The sequence below is a fragment of the Diadema antillarum genome, unplaced genomic scaffold (assembly GCF_040938485.1).
Source record: "Diadema antillarum isolate AM-2024a unplaced genomic scaffold, OU_Dant_1.0 scf00000075, whole genome shotgun sequence".
Lineage (NCBI taxonomy): Eukaryota > Metazoa > Echinodermata > Echinoidea > Diadematoida > Diadematidae > Diadema > Diadema antillarum.
Window position 1 is genome coordinate 212,992 of NW_027270964.1, and position 19,933 is coordinate 232,924.

The 19,933-nt window shown below is 40.3% G+C and overlaps 1 protein-coding gene across 1 annotated transcript in view; it reads right to left on the reverse strand.

Annotated features, from left to right (window-relative positions):
• LOC139717436 (dedicator of cytokinesis protein 7-like) overlaps positions 1-18,197 on the reverse strand; it is a 51,553-nt gene extending 33,356 nt beyond the window's left edge. Inside the window, exons 1-16 of the mRNA XM_071628933.1 lie at positions 18,157-18,197; positions 16,726-16,819; positions 15,967-16,142; positions 13,031-13,226; positions 11,644-11,862; positions 10,898-10,983; positions 10,096-10,162; positions 9,250-9,474; positions 8,437-8,581; positions 7,427-7,638; positions 6,472-6,565; positions 5,698-5,860; positions 4,997-5,114; positions 4,028-4,240; positions 2,887-2,988; positions 1,715-1,738 (exon numbers count right to left, since the gene is read on the reverse strand). Of these exons, the coding sequence (XP_071485034.1) occupies positions 1,715-1,738; positions 2,887-2,988; positions 4,028-4,240; positions 4,997-5,114; positions 5,698-5,860; positions 6,472-6,565; positions 7,427-7,638; positions 8,437-8,581; positions 9,250-9,474; positions 10,096-10,162; positions 10,898-10,983; positions 11,644-11,862; positions 13,031-13,226; positions 15,967-16,142; positions 16,726-16,819; positions 18,157-18,197 (2,175 nt within the window). The remainder of the gene's footprint in view (positions 1-1,714; positions 1,739-2,886; positions 2,989-4,027; positions 4,241-4,996; positions 5,115-5,697; positions 5,861-6,471; positions 6,566-7,426; positions 7,639-8,436; positions 8,582-9,249; positions 9,475-10,095; positions 10,163-10,897; positions 10,984-11,643; positions 11,863-13,030; positions 13,227-15,966; positions 16,143-16,725; positions 16,820-18,156) is intronic.
• Positions 18,198-19,933: the final 1,736 nt, after the last annotated feature.

Below are 19,933 nucleotides of genomic sequence, written 5' to 3' on the forward strand. Positions count from 1 at the left end.
AAAACAATTAACAGCACAGCTAGCTTAATACAAAGCTTTAAAAAGTTGATAGCTGAACCACCAAAAATTGCTCAAATATTCAAATATCTTAGGCATAAAATATTCACACTTCAAGAACAAAAAAAAAAGGCCTGAAGATTTCTTATCCATGAGTTAGTTATCCCAAACTGAGAAGTAACTACATACTAGAGCATGTCCAAGTGGCTTCGCTGTGCTAATTGCTGTGACAAAACTTGCAGGAGTGTGGATGCGTGAACCAGTACACCACTCTACAGCTCTACGAGATAACTACTATGCTAATCTTTGGCCAGAGAACACTGAAATGAGAATGCCTGCTTGAAAGTTCTAGTGCTCGGCAAGTCAAATATTGGCCAAAACGATATGCGCCTACAATCCCAGTTTCACACTTGAGAGCCGAGACAGCTTGCAGGGTTGCGCAATGTATTGGGCATAAGATCTATTCTACCATATATTTCCTTCATACAACTTACAACACACCTGTAACAGACTATTAGAATGAAAAGATGAAATGCTTGAAAGTCACTGCACCATAATGCACAAGTATGGCATCCATACTTAGGACTAGTACACAACGTGATCCAAAGGCCTACGGTAATAATATATCAACACCCTGTGTGTCTGGGGCCCTCAAGTCATAGCAAGGCAAAGGATGTATTTTTGGAGTAAACAAGATTCACACTAATTGGTGTGTGTGTGTGTGTGTGTATGTGTGTGTTCTGATGCTACAAGGAAGATCACTGACTCTATAAAGTAGGGCTGTCCACATTAACCCATTGAAGACTAGTCCTGAGTATTCTCGGGCTGGGGTAAATGGGAAATGTATGTTACAGGAAAATCAGTCTGTCTTCAACAGGTTAAAACACTAATAATCTGGAAGATTCCAGGGTGTTACATGGAATATACATGTATCTGTGTGTTCCATTCATCTCAAAAAGGCAATGATAATGCCCAAGTCATGAAGGCTTTGTATTCTCCTATCAGGAAATGAAAATACAATTTTTGTACATCTTATTTTTCAGGAGAACTTGGCAGCTCTGCTGTTGAAATCAGATGGAAGGTATAATTTTGGACCCTTGTAGTACTCTCCCTCCTCCCCCCACTCAAAGGAAAAAAAAAATATTTAGATCTGGTTGAAAACTAGCCACTGTCGAACAGTGTTTGTGTCTACTATGTTCATTGAAAGCATTCTGTGTTCACGGAATTCACATACACCAAAAATGGAACTAGATGTACAAAATGTGGTTGGCTATCCCAGTGTGAATACATAGCTAAGGGGAAGGGTATATGTGATGTCTGACCATAATCTGAATTCTGAAAAACAGTTGCGAGGAAATCCTGAGGGTGCTCTGCCTACACATGATACAAATGTAAATTTAGGATGCAAGTCGACTGTAAAACCTTTCCCTTATATGCTAAATGAAGTGTCTACATCACAGCTAGTAGTAATTTGCTGGAGATGAAGCTTTATGTAAAAGCTGTACATATTCCAAAGCCACTTCTGATTAATACTATTAACATGGCCCAAGATATATAGTAAGGCACACCAATGCATACAATTTAAATGTGGCAATAAACACGATGGATTCCCACACATGATACACAAGGTGCATGTTTTTCATACATGGGAATGATATAAAGCCACTGAACACACATTAATTTTTTTTAGCATGATCACAAAGTGGCAGTTACTAACTTGTTCGTTTGCCGGCGCCTTTTTCTACAAGAAACAAAAAAAAAAACCAAACAAACATGTAGGCACAGAGACACACATGAAAAGTAACTCAAAAAGTAAATCAAACAGACGACCAAAGACACAATTAAACCAAAAACAAAACAGAAAAGAACAAATAAAGAAATAAAAAAAAAACAACGACAGTCTATTCCAATTACCGGTGAGAAGTATATTCCGGCATCAAAGAAAAAGGAACCTATTATTTTACTCACCCAAATGAATACAATGCAAATCAAACATGGGACTTTTTACAGCTACACACTAAACACCATGGAACGGATATCTTGTTTTAAACACAACTGAGGACAAGTAAGCACCCATTAAAACCTGATGATTTAAAAAGCAGATTTGTTACAAAAGTAGGTTTGTGCTACCTGTGACAGACTCTATCTATTGATGGTCACGAATACCTCATTACCATCTGAAATGACACATTTTCTATCAATTCATTAGAACTTAATATATATGAAAAACAAAAATCAAATGTTAAACAGATTTCCTTTCAAACATTAATGATAAATGTGTGTCCCCACTTTTGTGCTTTTTGTTTGTTTGTTTGTTTTTCTGGCTGGCTTATTTTCAATAATTACCCTCGCTGATGTTGGCAATTTTCGGCTTTTGAACTGAAGAGACACAGATTGCACAAGAATGAAAGGGCACAGAAAAGAAATGACAAAATCACAAACAAACACACTCTAATGCTGACTGTATCAACAATTGGCCACTTAATTTCTCTTCGAAGTCTAATGGAGAGCAAATCTGAAGACCAAAATCATTGATTTCTGTCTGTGAGGTTCAACTATGCTCTGAGTTCCACCAAGAATAACGTAATTTGAATTATATGAACATAACTCTTCTCAAAAGATATACATATATTCCCGAGTCACAACTTTTATCTTGAAAAATACAGGAAAAAACACACCTTAATGTTGGCAACTAGCAGACTCAGCAGAACACACATAATGCAAATCTAATTAATAGGATGACTGTCTACATGTATCTTCGGAGGGTAAGATATTCTCTGAAATCATTAAAATGAACAGGGAAAAAAAACAATCTTACATTCTAGGTAATCAAAGATTATATGGGAAAGGGTTAATGGAGGTATGTGACTCGAAGCGTGTTTTACTTACGTCAGGCGAGAGCATGAAGTAGTTGGGCGGCGGCCTCTCCATGGAAACGGGAAGACTGAACTCTCCCGTCTGCAGTCTGCCGTCCCTCAACAGAGGGAGCCACTGTGAGAAGAGTCACGAACAGAAAACATGCCACTTGTGTATCTCGAAACATATATATAGCTCTTCGCATCCAGCGGAAAGGCGCTCTAAAAATATAAACTATTATTAATGTAAAAATCTGCCTCATACATCGATTTAAGTCATTTATGGATATTCCTATTTCATCAGATATATCCTGTTGTAACACAATTACAATCTAATCTAATCTGCTTCATGTATAACTTCACAAATAAATACATGAATAAAAAATTCATTAATAAATAAACAAACAGTCAAACGGATAAATCAATCAAATCTCCGGTAACTCTGGTCACACTGGCAAGAGATTGCGAAGTTAAAGATCGGGAACTCTAAGATATCAAACTTCCCACTCATACTAGGGTATATTTCCTGGACCCCCACCAATATTTTCGATCTTTGGGCAGTGTGAACGTTAGCAACTAAAACTTCACGAAGTTTGTCACGTGACTAGTACGCCATCTGTTTGCGGGCGGTGCCTCCGAAGTGCAGGGTCATTGTGAGGTACAAGTGTGCATTGTTACATCACAATCAACAGCTGCCAGACAGCGTGCTCTTTCTTCTTTTTTGCACACACACACCAGTGATCCAAACTCCGAGAACTTTCATAAACATTGAGAAATTTGGGTGCCAGTGTGGACAGACGACCAAAGATTGCAAAGACTTTGCAATCTTTAACTTCGCAATCTTTTGCCAGTGTGACCACGGCTAGTGATTAGTTGAATATTTTTGTTCATTCTTTCAGCCTGTCCACTTCATGTTTTTATATATTTTGCCTCGTAAGAAATAACTGCGCATGATTTCAATTTTCAATTAAGGCATGACGGCAATGAGCATCTTACATATTGCACACCACCTTCTTCACCAATTAAATATTTCAAACATCAAGAAAGACTTCTCTAAAAACCATCACACTCCGTTCCATAATTGGAAAAACTTTACCCCTAGAAACATTAATTTTGAGATGAATTTAGCCACACTACAATCCAGTCACAGGAAGAAGGGGGGGGGGGGAGCTCACCGAGTAGCCGATGGGCGTCTCAATGGGCGTGACATCCTGCTTGCGTTGGCAGGAAATGTGGTAGAAGGTGAAGAGGATGTGGTGGTGGTCTCGCATGTCGGCAGGCAGGCGAATCTTGATCTCCTCGTAGAAGTCGGGTGACTTGTTGTGGTAGGTCACAGAGGTGTAGGCGTGGCGGGCGTACTCCGGACCGCTCGATTTACCCATGATACACTGCACATTGCGACAAGAACGGTATTTAGTTTACACTCAGTCTATCTTCTGTCTGGTCAAGTGAGAACATCAAACTACAAAAGTTTTTATGAGCAGGAGTATTTCCTTGGTGACATGATGTAATCACCTTGTTGATAATTTTTGTGACAGCATAGGGCATACACACAACTTTTGTGTAGCATACTCCAAAAATCAACTCCTGTTTTGGGGTGTTTGATTGAAATCGGAGACCTCCCAAAAGGGGCAACAGAGTACAGAAAAGGCAAAGTGAGAGTGTCAGAATATAAATACATTCCATATCGTCGCTGGGGCAACAAGACCTCGTATATACAAAATGTCAAATGTTCAGGAGAGCAAAAAAAAAAAAAAAAAACCCATGGCAGCCAAAGCACTGTATCAAATGGGATAGACTTTCCTTTGACATGCTGCGGTGGCTTCATTTTGGGGGTAAGACGACAGCTAGGATTTGGACAGGACATAACTTAACTGATTATCTGACCATTAATCCAAAAAAGTTGTTTTCACCAGTATCTGAGATACAAGGTCTTGTAACCCCAGTGATGATAATGCACCCTGTCTACAAGAGAGGTGTGGATTCATGCGGGCATGAATTATATGAATTCAACTGAAGCAACATGAGAACTGTGACATGAGAAGCCACACTTTTTGAACACAACTGTTATCCTTCAGTAAAAGGGTGTTGCTGAGTATACCCAGCACTTGGATGGACAAAGAGAGGCTGACCGACAAACATACCTCCATGCCACTCTGGAAGTCATCTCCGGCCAAGAACTGAATCTTGACCGTGATGTTTCTGGCCGACCCCCCGCGGTTGGAGAAATTGAGGCTCCGCGGGTAGACAAACAGCAGATTCCTGTTGGAATATGATATCACGAAGGATTGCACCAACATTTCAATATGAGAAATGCCAAGTCCACATGCTCTTCTGTCAATGGTGTATCACAAATATCATCCACAGTTGACCACAAAGGCATTAAACATTGCATAAAGTCAACTATTCTCTGAATCTAAATAAGCAGAAACACAAGATAAACACTACATTCTTAGTGCTAAGTGTATCAGAATCAAAGGGATGAAGGGAGACAAAATTATAACATTGCATTATTACTTTCATCACATGGTGTTCATTCTCCATTATATCGAGATGTTGATTCCACACTATTCAATCTTTGTGAAAGTTGCAATGAAAAATGAGGGTTCAGATCAGTTTATAAGTTATTGCTCCTGTCATTGGAGATCCAAAATGAACACAATATTACAATGATGTGCAAAATTAAGGGTTTACGCACAAAAAGAACCTAACAGCTCATATCTCAATTTTCTAATGCAATCAACCAAACAGAATTATAAATTTGTGTAAGAGCCCTTTTGATTTATAATCAAACTATAATTTCTTCAGAACTAGGGTGTGCTTGTATATTTCATTTTTTTCTCACCTGTAGACACTGTGGGGTACGTAGACTTCTCTAGTGGGAAACTCTTGTATCTCCTTGGTGGGTCTGGTTCTGTTATCCGGGAAGGGTCTGACTTGGTAGAGGTCAGGGGTCAAACAGTATGATGGGTGGTCCACCACGGGTGAGATGTCCAGCTTCAGTGACCCTGTGGGGGGGGGGGGGGGGGTTATAAGATATATGCAAATTTAGTCATGGCTTGTTCAAAATGTTCTGTTTTTTACAGCCTCACAGTGGAAATCCACAACAATGGTGGCATTTGTCAAACATCCTGGAATTCTTGGAATATGTTACAACTCATACACAGTGGCAACACACATGGAGAGTTACAGTTACAGCTAGAGTGAGTAAGTAACTAAAGGAGAATGAAAATCAAATATGTACAGGGTATGTGGATTGAGAGAAGGTAGAAATATGAACTGAACACTTCAGCTATGTCTGAGGAATATCAGACAAGCAATTCAAAAGTTATGCATCTTCAAAGCTATTCAAAAGATATACATCTTCAAAAGTTTGGGTATTGCCATCACTAGATAAGATGACTACAACAATTTGTTATGTTACAGTTGTAGGCCAAACATTTAATGAAACTAAAGAATATTCTGCAAAATTGCATTTTCTCATGAAATGTACACAGTGATTCCACTTGTTACTGACATGTGCTGCAGGTACTATTATTCCCCCTTGCCTTCTGAAAGAGGTAAGCCAGGCACTTTTTCATAATGCTAGAGAAATGAAAATATTATTCAACAATCTCACCTCGAATGCACTTGAGCCTCTTGAGGACGGTCGTCGGTCTCTTGAGGTCCGCCAAAAACTTGTACAGGTCCACGTCACTCAATTTGTCTCCTTCCTGCAAAGGTGCAAACATATTATCCCATTTCAGTGCCAGCTATCAAGCCTTCAGTTTTTTCCAATACACAGTCAACCTCACTCAGGTTGAATCTAAAGGGACTGGAGAAAATCGTCACGACTTTCGCAAATTTTGACTTGCAAAATAGAATTAACAAAAAGTTTATATCCATCCAGTGTAGGAGCTTTCTTTAACTTGGTCCTTTTTTTTTTTGTTTTTTTTGACTTGGGCGAGGTGAACTGTATTGGTGGGGTTGACTGTATAGTTTTAAGGCATGCCTGAGAAGAGTGTGAGAGAGCAGAAGACGTAGCTGGCAATCAATATACCAAGACACGGCTACCAACATTCACACTCGACAATCAGGGAGGTTCCAAAGAGCAATGAGGGGCATGGTAGCAATCTTTTGTTGAAGACACAAAGTGAAACTGTACAAGTGGATACTTTCGTGTGAGTAATTTTTCGCACACGGCTGGGTAAGATGAGTTTCAGGTGTTTGATTTCACAGAATCGTGACATTACATAGTGGTACAACGTACATATAGCAAACAAACATATTTGCGTGCTATTACTTTTGTGCTAGTTTATAGTTGCGCGAAATACGCAAAAATTTCCACTTTTACAGTAAGGTACCACCACAGTGGTGCATCCTTTGTATTGTGATTATTGTGACAGTATTCTTCGATGAAAAATCTGCTTGTTCCCACATTTCCTTGCAAAGTGAAGCAGCGGGATTATATATGATTGAATTCATTAGGTCAGTATCTGAAGATGCCAGCCCAGTGGTTGATGAAAAAGCAACCAAAATGAAAAAAGAAAAGAAAAGAAAAAGATGCGTTGCTATGACAACCAGGATGTTCTCACCTGCTTGAAGAAGCTGGAGACGGTGATGGTGACAGGGTGGAAGGACTCCAGGTTGCTGATGTCGTCCTCCACCTTGTAGAAGCTCCTCCTCTCCGAGCTGTTGCGCTTGAGGGAGGACGAGGCGCCGTCGCCGCGGCGAGGAAGAGAGCCGTACTGGCCCCCCTCTCCGGGGCCGCTCTTCTTACGTCCGTGCTCCAGGCTGTTTGACTTGGCTGTTTCATGCAGAGAGCACCAAAGGCCAAACGCTCATTCATATTTTTCACAGAAAGACCCATAGTATAACACTCAAGAACATGATGAGGCATGTGCATGCATTTGGTCTGGATTGTCACATGCTCTTTTTATCACGTAGTTACAAGAGGATTCTATTTCATGAAATTGACGAGAGTCATTGTTTTTTTTTCGTCTGAGTTCATTCAAGGGGGTAGCAAGGCGGAGACATTGGTGTACAGGGAAGTATGGGACACACATTCACAATGCACCATGGACTTTTAATCTATGATAAGAAATGTCAATGACTACTTTAAATATCTGAGTTCTAATCATCTGCCTACAATATCTATTATCATCATAACACTGCACATAAAATCTATCACATATCATTATCAATTAAACATTGCTTCGAAGTTGTAATTGCCTGTTCCAGTACAGAAATCAAACCTTCCATCACATGTAGTCTCATCCACATGTGCATATCTGCATGTGTAAGGTGTAAGTCTGTATACCATAATGGTGCTTTGTATGGTGAGGCTCAACAATGAGAAGAGAGCTATACTGTGTGCAGTACCTGCTCTCAAAGTATAGTTTTGATCAGATTAATCACGCAACATAGATCCACAGCAGAGGTGGGTATGATTTTCTGAAGCAAATAAAAATATTTCAAAATACCGATAACCCTGTGAACATCATTGGCAAGCTCTCTACATAATACAATGTCAATGGTATTACTATATTGCGGAGCTGGGAGGGTTAAATGTGAAACCAGAGAGAGAGGGGCATGTCAGCCATACCCAGGTCTGCCTCGGAGCTCCTGTCCAGGCTGCTGGCTCCGTTGATGATGTTCATGAGGTGGACGGCCGTCCAGGCCAGGGGCATGCGATAGGCTCCGAGCTTGTCACAGAAGTACATCGATGTGGCCCGAATCTTTTCAAGGTGCTAGTGGTAGGTAAAATGCAACGGAAATCACTGGTTATACACTATATTACCTTCATGAAAAACATACCTGTCTGTGTCCAACAGAAATATGCTCTTTCTACCTCCAATAGACTGATCACTTAATCTTGCATATTATCCAAAGATGTCACTGACGATAGAAACTACTTTTTTCAGATCTGGCAAACACTAACTTTAATATCAAGAGGAAGTAAATGGATAAAAAATTCCATTCATAGTTTACTTTCTTGTCCTTCTAAAGGGTGAGTGAGGTACCTAACTTGTCAAAATGTCAATTCAATTTGCCAATCAGTAACAGTAGGATAAGCTTTGGGGCTACTTCTGCAACATTAGAGAACATATACGGAAGTACACATCTACACAGGTTGAGAGTCTTCAGAAAGAATTAAACTTTCAGGATAGATACACTGTACAATATACATGACAGCAGATGAAATATTATACTGTACGCTATTATCAGTTGCACATTGGAGTCAATCAATTATCTGTTTCCCGGTATTTCCATTGTTAGATTCAAATATCACTCTATAACTTTGATCAATTGACTTCTTAATGTATGGAAAAGGAATGCAGAAAACAAACAAACAAACAAACAAACAAAAAAACACCCAATGAGTAAAAAAACTGGTGCCGACCAACCCCTTTAATACCTTGAAATTGTCGGATTCCTTGACGTAGGGTTCGGCGCACTCAGAGATGTCCCCCTGCTGGAGCACTTTCTCCAGCTTGATGACGATGTAGACGTCGTTGGAGGGGTAGGTCAGGGAGAAGATGGCCGACCTCGCAAGGCTGGACACGTCTGGGTAACCAAGGCGACCCTTCATCATGCCCTTGATGGAGTCCGTCATCATGTCGAAGTAGAAGTTCTCTGAAATCTGTGTCATATTCACATGAAAATGAATACCAGGAAAAAACACAACAAATGAACCAATCTTGTTTTTCAAAATAATCAAACATTCCCTACATGCTAGAGACACAAGAGAACACAAGTTGAGGGCACTCCCGTTACAACAAACATAGTTATAACAAAATTTCGTTGTTCTGAAGTAAAAAAATCAGGTCCCAAAATCATTTTCACTAACAACCACGGTGCAAAATTCCCGTTGGTTATTATGAAATTTCAGTATAACTAAAGAAAACTGCAGGTCCAGAGGACTTGGGTACAATGGGAGTCACTTATATAGGCCTTTTGTTTTGCATCTACGGTTTGACTGCATTTGAAGATGAGTCTATTTACCTCAATGACACGACATTTGCTCCTGTGAGAACTGCTCCGGTCTTATTTTCCCAAAGGACTTTAGGGGTACGGTTGAGATAGGGTTTGAAGTTTAGTTTGATGTGAGGATTAGGATTAGGGTAAAAGGTTATGCTAGAGGGTAGAATTTATGTTTGGCTTAGCATGCAGATATTTCATAAGAGCAATTGTCACAGGAGCACATGTCATAGAACCGTTTACCTCATCATTGTTTATTTATGAAAAAAAAAAATTAACTCACCTTCTTCTTTTCTCTCGCATCATACAGTGCCATGGTGGCAAATATGGGTTCAAATTCTGGTTCAAGTCTAGAGGAAAGCGAGAGACAGAAATCAGAGAAATGTGTATATTCAAGTAAGCATAGCTAGAGAGTATACTTCATTTCACGGCAGGTATGGAATGGTTTTTGGTTCAATAAGAACTTTGCATCAGTAATGCATATCAGTAGTTTGACTGATATTATTATAATATATATATATGCACAAGACATCCCATCACTGCAATCTCAGTTTGAGGTGATGTTCACGCACAAAATGGTTGTATAAATCATGTATCAATATTTTCAATTGCTCTTGACTCTTGACTACAAAACGTTTACTCAATTCAATAGCACAAGACCTGACTGAATGGATTCCAGGGCACAAAATTTTTATCATCATTATTTTTTTTCCCCCCAATTTGAAAATGTCTGAGTACTTCATGTGGCATGGAACTTGCATGGAAATAAAGACAGAAGAATATTTTGCTCATCTAAATTGTTTCTAAACATGAACGCTTGCATCAATATGCACTGAATGAGTATTTGACTTATTATATGACACTTTGCTGATATGCCTGTGTTTATGCTTTGTCATGCTGCAATGTCTAGTTCAGACACACATGTAACCTCCTTTTCACTTTTCTTTTTCCATAATAATGCACGGGTTACTTAATTGTGTCCAGATGACACCATGCTGTGACTGCCTGGGAACAGTAAAACATACAAATTCATCACGAGTTATTGTCTGAGTTGAAAAATTTATCACTCTGCTAGAAAATCTTACTTCAGCTGTAGGCACTTGATGAGAAATCGATATCCAAAGTGTTCTGCTGGAATGGGCGGCAGTGTCTTCCTCTCTATTGCGTCATTCTGGAAAACAAAGAACAAGGCAAGAAATGGTTGACTCCACACAAGTAGTACCACAAGTTGGTGAGGTGGGGACAAAACAAAGTACACCAAAAATTTAGGAAATTGACCAAGTCACATACATCAATTTGCTTTAGTGTGATGTGACTTTCAACCATATCTTGAAATCAGAATGCCCCCTGTTATTTGTACTTAGCTTTGATGCCCCCTCCCAATGGAGAATGTTAGAATTTTGGTGGCAAAACAACATAAAGAGCAAAACATTGTTTCACCGTGCATATGTTTATGAAATAACTGGCTGCGCTGAAATACATGCAGCTTGGTTTGGTTCATACGGTGACTCAACATATGTTTGATTAATGTCAATCATTAAAAGAATTAATGGCTCTAGTAAAATAAAATTTGCATTCTGCGGTAAAAATATGAAATATCAGACAGAACACAAAAAAGACTTATAGCTTTGAAAAAAAAAACATTAAACTTGATTTACGAGGAAAGAAAATTGCATACTATGTCGATATGTGGTTTTGCCATCTGACAGCTAAAGTGAAGCATAAGTGTTGCTCTCTGACAAGAATGTTTAAAGTTGCATTTGGAATAAAGACAAAGAGGAAGAAAAATTGGAGTGAGCACACACACACAAATAACGAAAGAGTGATTTACCTCATCTGGCGGAGGGTAGAGGCTGAATATATCGGTCTCTCTGTACCTCAGCCGAACCTCCTCGTTCATGCCGTCCTGTTTCTCGATCGGGATGCGATCCAGGAGCCCCGGCAGCAAGGCGTCGTTCTCGCTCCGGCTCAAATCAAACATGCTGGACGACCACGAGCTCCGCGGCGTGGAGTCGAGGTGGATCGAGGTCCTCTTCCTCTCGTTCGTGGGCTGTCAGCGAGAACAAGCGATATCAAGCAGAGCAAAAACCGTAAAAAACTAAAAAAGCACTCTGAGAGCGCAGATCTCCACCAAGCAGCTTCACTGTAATTCCCACCTATCATACACGTGCTGAAAATCATCCCATTTCCCATTATAGAAGCCTTTGTTTACGCCGTCAGCTTGCAGATGTGCAGCACCTCCCACGAGTAGAGCACGCACTTAAAGCGCATGCATGCAAACCTCAAACACTCGCAACTTGACCTCTCAAGTTCATTGACCCTATATGCAAAAAGATAAAAAATCCTTCAAAAATCCATAAAAATTCCCTGATTGCTACCAAAATTCAATAATCTGTTCCTTGTGTCATTATTAACTTTTCCTGCAAGTTTCATTCAAAGCTGGTCCCAACTTTTTGAGTTATTTTGCAAACAGACAAACCAACGCCGATGATCACTGCATCTCCTCCTTCCTTGGTGGAAGAAGTAGATGGGAACAGAATAGAGTGAATTGCTTTGGCAGCTTGCTTGTCTGTCAAGTCATAAAAAATGAAATTCTTCTTGATAACTGAAATGAATCATCTTCTGTATGCAGCCATGATTTTACTTGCATAGCTTTCTGCAGATTGTATTGTGCACAAGAGTGTGACCCTGGGCACTGGCATGTGCAAACCTAGCATAGCGAGTTGCATTACGGGATTAAAAATTGACGGTTTCTATGTGTGCCGAACTCATATGCCGTGACAGGCAAACTTTTTCAATTCAAATCAATTCAATTCATTTATTTCATTCTCATTTTTCTTCCAGCAAAACATGACACAAAGTAAATCAGAAAATCCATCATAAGCATATATACATTACAAAGTGCGAAGGATAAACAATAGTCAACAAACTAATAGAAATAAATTATGTATACATACGGGAAAATACAAAGTTATGTTTTGAGGAGAAAAAAGGAGAAATGAGAGGTCCACTAAAAAGCAGTGCTTGCAGAATGTGGATCACTCAACTTTACAGGGTTTAACCAAGATAGGTGATTTGGGCCTTTTTTTAGTATGTCCAATCACAAGGATTAATGGTCTTCAAATCACATTGCAAAAATCAATTTTCAAAAATTGTTAATTTTAGATGTGTGTGAATGGGGCTAATCTTTCAAATCGCCGGGCAAGTCACCCACTTACCGTGGTGCATTCCTCGCTATCCTCCTCGTCAATCTCATAGATGTGGCGGTTAGTCTTGGCCAAAGTCTGCTGCTTGATTTTCATGATGCTGCCCTGATGCGCCATGGCATACTCCTTGTACTTGCGCTCCACGACGGACCAGGCGCAGGTGTACCACTGCAGACAGTCACGCACCTGGAGCCCAACATTCTCCATGCTTTACGAGAAGGAAAGAATATTGGGGAATAAACAGATAGAGATTAAGTGTTAGCTCCTTAGATTTTGTTTGAAGAGTGTTGTCCAATGACATTTGTGACCGGTGACAACGGTTTCAGGCAAAAGTCAGGAATTTTGAAAATTAATTTTTTCACTGAATCACATTGCCCATTTCCTAAGCTTTGCATTGATATAAAATACTTGTATTCTTTGGCACCATAAGTGGGCATAGAAAGAGAAATAAAATGCACTTTTTAAGTTGTTAGCCTGACAAAATTGCGAGAAAACAGGCTTTGAAGATTCACCTCTTTCTCAAAGACAATGTCCGAGCGGCGATGCGAGGGGAGAATCACCCATCCGTACGATGGTGCCAATCGATGTTAAGCTCCACCTCTAGCAACCACATCGCCTTCTGATTGGCTCACTGAGAGAGTCAAATTTCCCGGGCACCTTCCTCGGAGCTCAGCGTATGGAGCCGAAAACAATGCGTTTCGCTCGGTTTGTTTACCAGTACGTCTTTCAAGATGGCGAATACGATATTGCACGTATGGTGTACATGTACATGTGCATGGTGCATGCATTACGCAATGGCATCCACACGCCATGACCGTGTGCATGTAATAGGAGCGGTGGCGAATCCACACATATACAAATCGTGTTTTCATTGTGGTTGATTTGTCTTTCTCATTGGCGACCCTTTTGAAGGCAGAAAATTGCTAGTGCTGGCAAGAGTCACGCTTCCTGTTTGTTTTGCTTTTACAAGACATGCATATGTTGCTTTGTTTGGTGGTGCTAATTAAATTAAAACAAACAAACACGTCTCGTTAGTTTTGGTGCGATCTTGACGTGTAGTATTTGAATATAGTTGGTCACATGTGACCGGGGCTCCTTTCCTCTCATCTACCTTCCATTGAGTCAGTCTGCTGTCATAATTTTTACTTCAAGTACAAGTTGACAAATTTGAGAATATTTCGTTTTCTTTTCACACGATTATGTCATGCTACATGATTTTTTTTTCACTTCCATTGTCGAACATTGCGGTAGAATAGTTTGGATAGAAAGCCAAACGAGGAGCACGCACTACAGAGCGAGCGTACACTGTATATAAACCACTACAGCAAGAACAATGGAGCATGTAATCGTGCACGCGTGGACAAAGCATTCCCCAAACGCTGCAACTGGTGTCTCCGAAAGCCGAATTATGTAAATGTATGCGACGCACCAGCCAATCTCATGCGAGACCCTGCGCCGTAGCAACACTGGGGATATTGGCGCGGCGTTCGAAAGAAGCTCGAAACTGACGAGTGCGATCCAACATAGGGTGTTTAAAATTCCATTTTCGATAGGAAAAACTTAGTCTTATGCTATGAAATTTACCGTAGATGTAGAAAACATATCAAAGATTCGATTTCTGCAAAATACCTAAATCGACCAAAATAATGGTCAAAATCTTTGTACCCCGCCTAGGAGGGAATTTGCTCTTGCGACTTTTGCCTGAAACCGTTGTCGCGGGTCACATTTATTGTGCATCACTATCATGTGAAGGCTCCTTTCAGTAGACAGGTTCTGTAATGTATTCAAATCTTATGCATGCTTTGTCGACAAAAGTTGCCGAAGGCTTGCCCTACCTAGCAACAACTACAGTGTAAGTGAATTTTCAGCCTATGGAACTCAGTGGGAAGGAGCAGGTCAATGAAAGGCTTCGTTTCCCAGGCTACTGGAAAAGAAGCACCCATAAATCGTAATAAATTACGGAAATGGTCCATTGGAAAAAGAGACTGACTACGTTGAATGTAGAATCTTGCATTGTGCATCTTGACTGTAGTTGGCATCACGCGTGACCAGCAGCACAGTGTCATGCACATACTTTCTCTGTCTCCTACATGTATATCCAATCCACAGATTCACAAACAACTGAATGAAAAAAAAAAATTGTGGAAGAAAAGAGATAGACATAGCCATATTTGATACAAAACTTGGCAAACTTCACACGTCACCGAGTCAAATTTCACTGAATATCAACACAGTGGCATATTAAAATATGTGGGTACTACCATCAATACAATTACAGTGCACTCCCGTTGTAACGAAATGCTCGGGACCGGCAGTTTTCTTTCATAATAACGAAATTTCGTTATACCCGAACAAATACAATATAAAACGAAAACAAGGAACCACGCTTATATATCATATCATGTTTGCTGAATACTCATGATACACTGGAAATCTATGCGAAATGTGATGGGATGAAATATGTATCACAATAATAAACGCAAGTTCCCCTCAGAAACTGTGCGTGGCACAAGGAGCGAACACACAGTGGTGTGAAGCGTTCACCCATGCAGAGACGCTATAAATGCTTGTTCCGCTATGTATTTTCGAAAGTAATTCGCATTTCGTTATAACGGAGCACATTTCTTTTGTTTTTCTTTGTCTGTGGCGCTCGGAAAAGACTTCGTTATAACAGAAATTTCGCTATAACTGTGTTCGTTATAAGCAAATTTTGTACCATAGACTTTAATGGTGATAATTTTGGGACCAGAAGATTTACTTCGTTATAACGAAATTTCGTTATAACCGTGTTCGTTGTAACGGGAGTGCACTGTATCTAATTAGCAACAACAGTTTCTGTTGTCTTACTCAGGCAAAATGAACTAAATAACTTTAAGTCTTCACACAATGAATGTCATCCCTTGTTTTTACACAATTTTCTTTCAATTTTCTGACATTATGACACCTACTCAGGGCTTGGCTGGGGTTGCTTGGTGGTGCGCATCTCGCGGGACAGAGCCATGACCTTAACGTCGTCATCGGGGTATTCCAGGAGGTGGCGTAAGGGGTCCGTCTCCAGGGCCCCTTTGCTCTCATTGACATACTCCTCATAGTCCAGGGGTTCCAGGATCTCAGAGAGAGGTATCTGTAGATGGACACAACAGGACCAGGATTGGTAAGTTTTTAAAAAACAGTAGCCCTAGCCCTTCACTGAAAAAAACAACAAGGACCTTTGAAAGGGGTAGAGGATCTTTTTCTTTTTTGGGCTTAGTGCTTGTGGCTTGTTGAGTTAAGAGTCTATGCTCCTTCCCTTTTTCAACAAAAAGAATTTCTGGGCAAAACCCTCCTTTAGAACATTTCACTTACACAATACAGGGTCATTAAAAAAATGAAAAAAATTCTCTTTTACAGACTGCACCTCCAAATTGTTCAAATAAAAGCATGTAATTAATCATAATAGTAGACATTTATAGAGCGCCTTTTCCACTGGATGCAAAGCGCTATGACATGTCATCCCTGGTTGCCATAGGAGATAAAATATGTACAAAATACCAGGCAGTGACAGTATAAGTCCAGTGCACATAGAGGGACATCAAAATATATAAGTCTTCAAGTCACCGATGTCCTATAGGGGCCCTTTATCAATCCAGACAGCTGCTGCCACTTCCAAAAACATTATTTCTATTCATTTTTTTTTTTTCACTGAACGGTAGATAGCAGATACTCACAGCACCCGGGCTCAGGGAGCTGGTAAGTCTGGCCACATCTCTGGCTGAGTAGTGTGATGACACCTGCCGTCGAATGTCTGCTGCAGGCCGCGATCTGAAAAATACAAAACCGCACAATGGTATGAAATTTTAATAGAGTCGAGCCACAATAATGTTTTTCCATACAAACCTAGAACCTTACAGCACGATAGACAGGAAATGTTGGATAGATGCAGTAAATGTTTTTACTGGTATTTGTTATCAGTGTGTTAGTGTTCTTTGGGAAAGGGTGATTATGAGGATTTTTTCCCTAAAAATAGATGCCTTGATATTATCAGGAACTAATTGAAGGTCGAGACTACACACAAGCCAATGTGTACATTACATATTTCTAGCATACGGTATTTGCTTATTAAAAGTATTATCATTGATGCAGTAGAATCTAATTGTTAGAATGTTTAATTATTGTTAGATGTGAAGACCAACAAACGCTATATTGTCTAACCAACGCCACAATGGTTACGATCGATCTAAGAATTAATATCAAGAACTCTGTCTCTAAGAAGTTAGATATCAGATAAACACCAACATTCTAACGTAGTAACAACAAGAGCTCAAGAGTCTAACCAGCTAGCACTCAACTTCCAGTGACAAATACCATATACCATATTCGAGAACTGAATCGTATCGCCATTCGTTCTTCCCAAGAACTGTAAGGAACTGGAATTCCCTGTCGTCAGAAATTGTTTCAGCGCCATCTGTGGGATCATTTCGAAACCGTCTAACGGTTGATCACAGTGGCTAGTATTTTCGTCAAATTTTCTATGTGCTTGTAAATATCTGTAAATAAATTGTATTATAATGTAAATAGCACCAGTCTGCAAGAATCTTCAGTCTATTGAAGGAGGCAGACTTATCAGAAGAAGAAGAAGAAGACAGTGTCACCATGCATGGCCTGGTCACTGTCAGTTATTTTTCTGACAGGTCCGGGCTGACTTGTGAACTTTCAAGCTTGTCTATACATTCACCAAATAATCATACTGAGGGAATTATTTTTTTAGGGAAGACAGGTACAGTGTACTGTTACTGGGCACTGGTAACATAGCTTTTACCGCACCCTGCCCTGCCCTGGCCTTCGAATGAATGGCACTGTCACACTGGACATACACTGCACTGCACTGTATGCACGTATGTAGAGCGGTGCACGGCAGCGGCAGGCCGTTGCACTCACTGCACTGTCAGTGCTAACGTTCTCGCGCTCCTTACCGTACAACCACAGCTGCACAGCACCAGCCTACTGCAACAAACCAAACTTCATTGAGATAAATCCGTCAAAATACACCCGGAAAGATAATACAAATTCACTACGAAAATACTGTAACGGTGAACCACGGAGGAAAACAACATAAAACAAGAATAACTTTCAGAAATCGCGATGTTGATACTACTTACTTGTTTAGTTTTTGGGCGAAAGCCCTCTGACCAGAAGCCATATTCAGTCAAATCACTTCCTGACTGCTCGGGATCGGATACAGTCGACTCCGCAAATAGTGGCACGGGTTTGGGCTGTTAATACGCACACCCGTACCCACTACGGGCTACAGAACGTACACAATAATATCCGCGGATACTTCTCCGTATAACCGAGTAAACACTGAGGAAAAACTCACATGTGCGTGGCTGTCAAGTATCGTGGTTGTTGGTAAGCGAAAGCCAAATTAGATGTTCATTCATTTTGGTAGCAGACAAGAGAGATTGTAGAAAGTTCAGAACATACTGTGGCCCATACCGTTGATATTATTGAAACGTTTGGCTGGTTTAGAGTTGGCGTGTGGTCAAAGAGTGTAAGAACACGTTTGAAGCCGAAGCTGTTTTCATCTGTTGTAGTACATAACAGTCCCACACGTTCAAAAACTAGTGGGTACATACGGTACGGGTCATAGCTAGTGTCACATATTCAAGAAAGCGCCTTCGCGCGTTGCCCATTTTTCGACCGCCCGTGTTAAGAACTGACACCAAACTTTAGATCTAGATTTCGCGCAATGGATTTGTTACTATTACGCCCATAAGAAATACACGGATGAAGATAAAGACGGAGTAATTTTATGCGCATACTGTAAAAGATATTTTCGCACGACTAATTTTTCGCGCTTAGCTTGGTCAGAAGAGTTTCACGTGTTTTTGATTCCGCGGAATCGAGACATCACAAACAGGAACATATGCAAGCAAAAATATTAGTGTGCTTTTATTTTCGCACTAGGTTCTGGTTGCGCGAAATGCGCGAAAATTTCAACACCGCGAAAACTTCCACTTTTACAGTAATCGGCATATACTTAACGATCACCAACCTAAAAAGGAAATAGAATCTACTTGCGAAATTTAGTCTTTTAGATTGATGACAATGATGTATTTTAAAGAGACTAAATAATTGCGGAAGCAATTTAGTGAGCATGATTCGACCTCCTGCTGATCCTGCGCCCACCGTTCGACTTCCTATGCCCATTCTTTGACGTACCGCCGTACGCTATATGAATGGATTAGTGTGCGTGCCATGTTTCCACCACGCGTAGACGAGACAAGAGCTGTAAACATCGCAAGAGTGTGGTACTCAATACTGTAAAAGTGGATATTTTCGCGCGACTAATTTTTCGCGCTTGGCCGAGTAAGTCGAGTTTTGCAGGTTTTTAATTCCGCGGAATCAAGACATCAACTGCTTGAACATATGGCAAGCAAAAATATTTGCATGCTTTTATTTTCGCGCTAGTTTCTGGTTGCGCGAAATGCGCGAAAATTTCAACACCACGAAAATTTCCACTTTTACAGTATATTCCATGCTGTCTACTCAAGATTTGCTTTCACATACACACAGATTCAACACGCATACTTTTATGCCGAACCATGGCGCATCTCGCAAATCCTGGCACGGGTGGCATGCAAATATAAGCAGCGCGTAATCGCAGAAGCTACATTGTATCTCAGAAACTGCTGCCACCGTGGCTGTAGGTGTTCACGCTGTACACGTTCAATACAGATAAACTGACCTAGCATTTTAAGTCTAATAATCGCCTAGGTCGAAGGTCTTTTCCAGTCCTCTTCTCTGTATATTCTATAGATTTTAATCCCTCATTGAAGTCGAGTTTTCTCTAAGTTGAAGCTATTTCTTCAGTCCAAATTGATTTGACTTAGGCATGGTTGACTGTAGTAAAATTTATTTAAGGTTTTTGTTTCA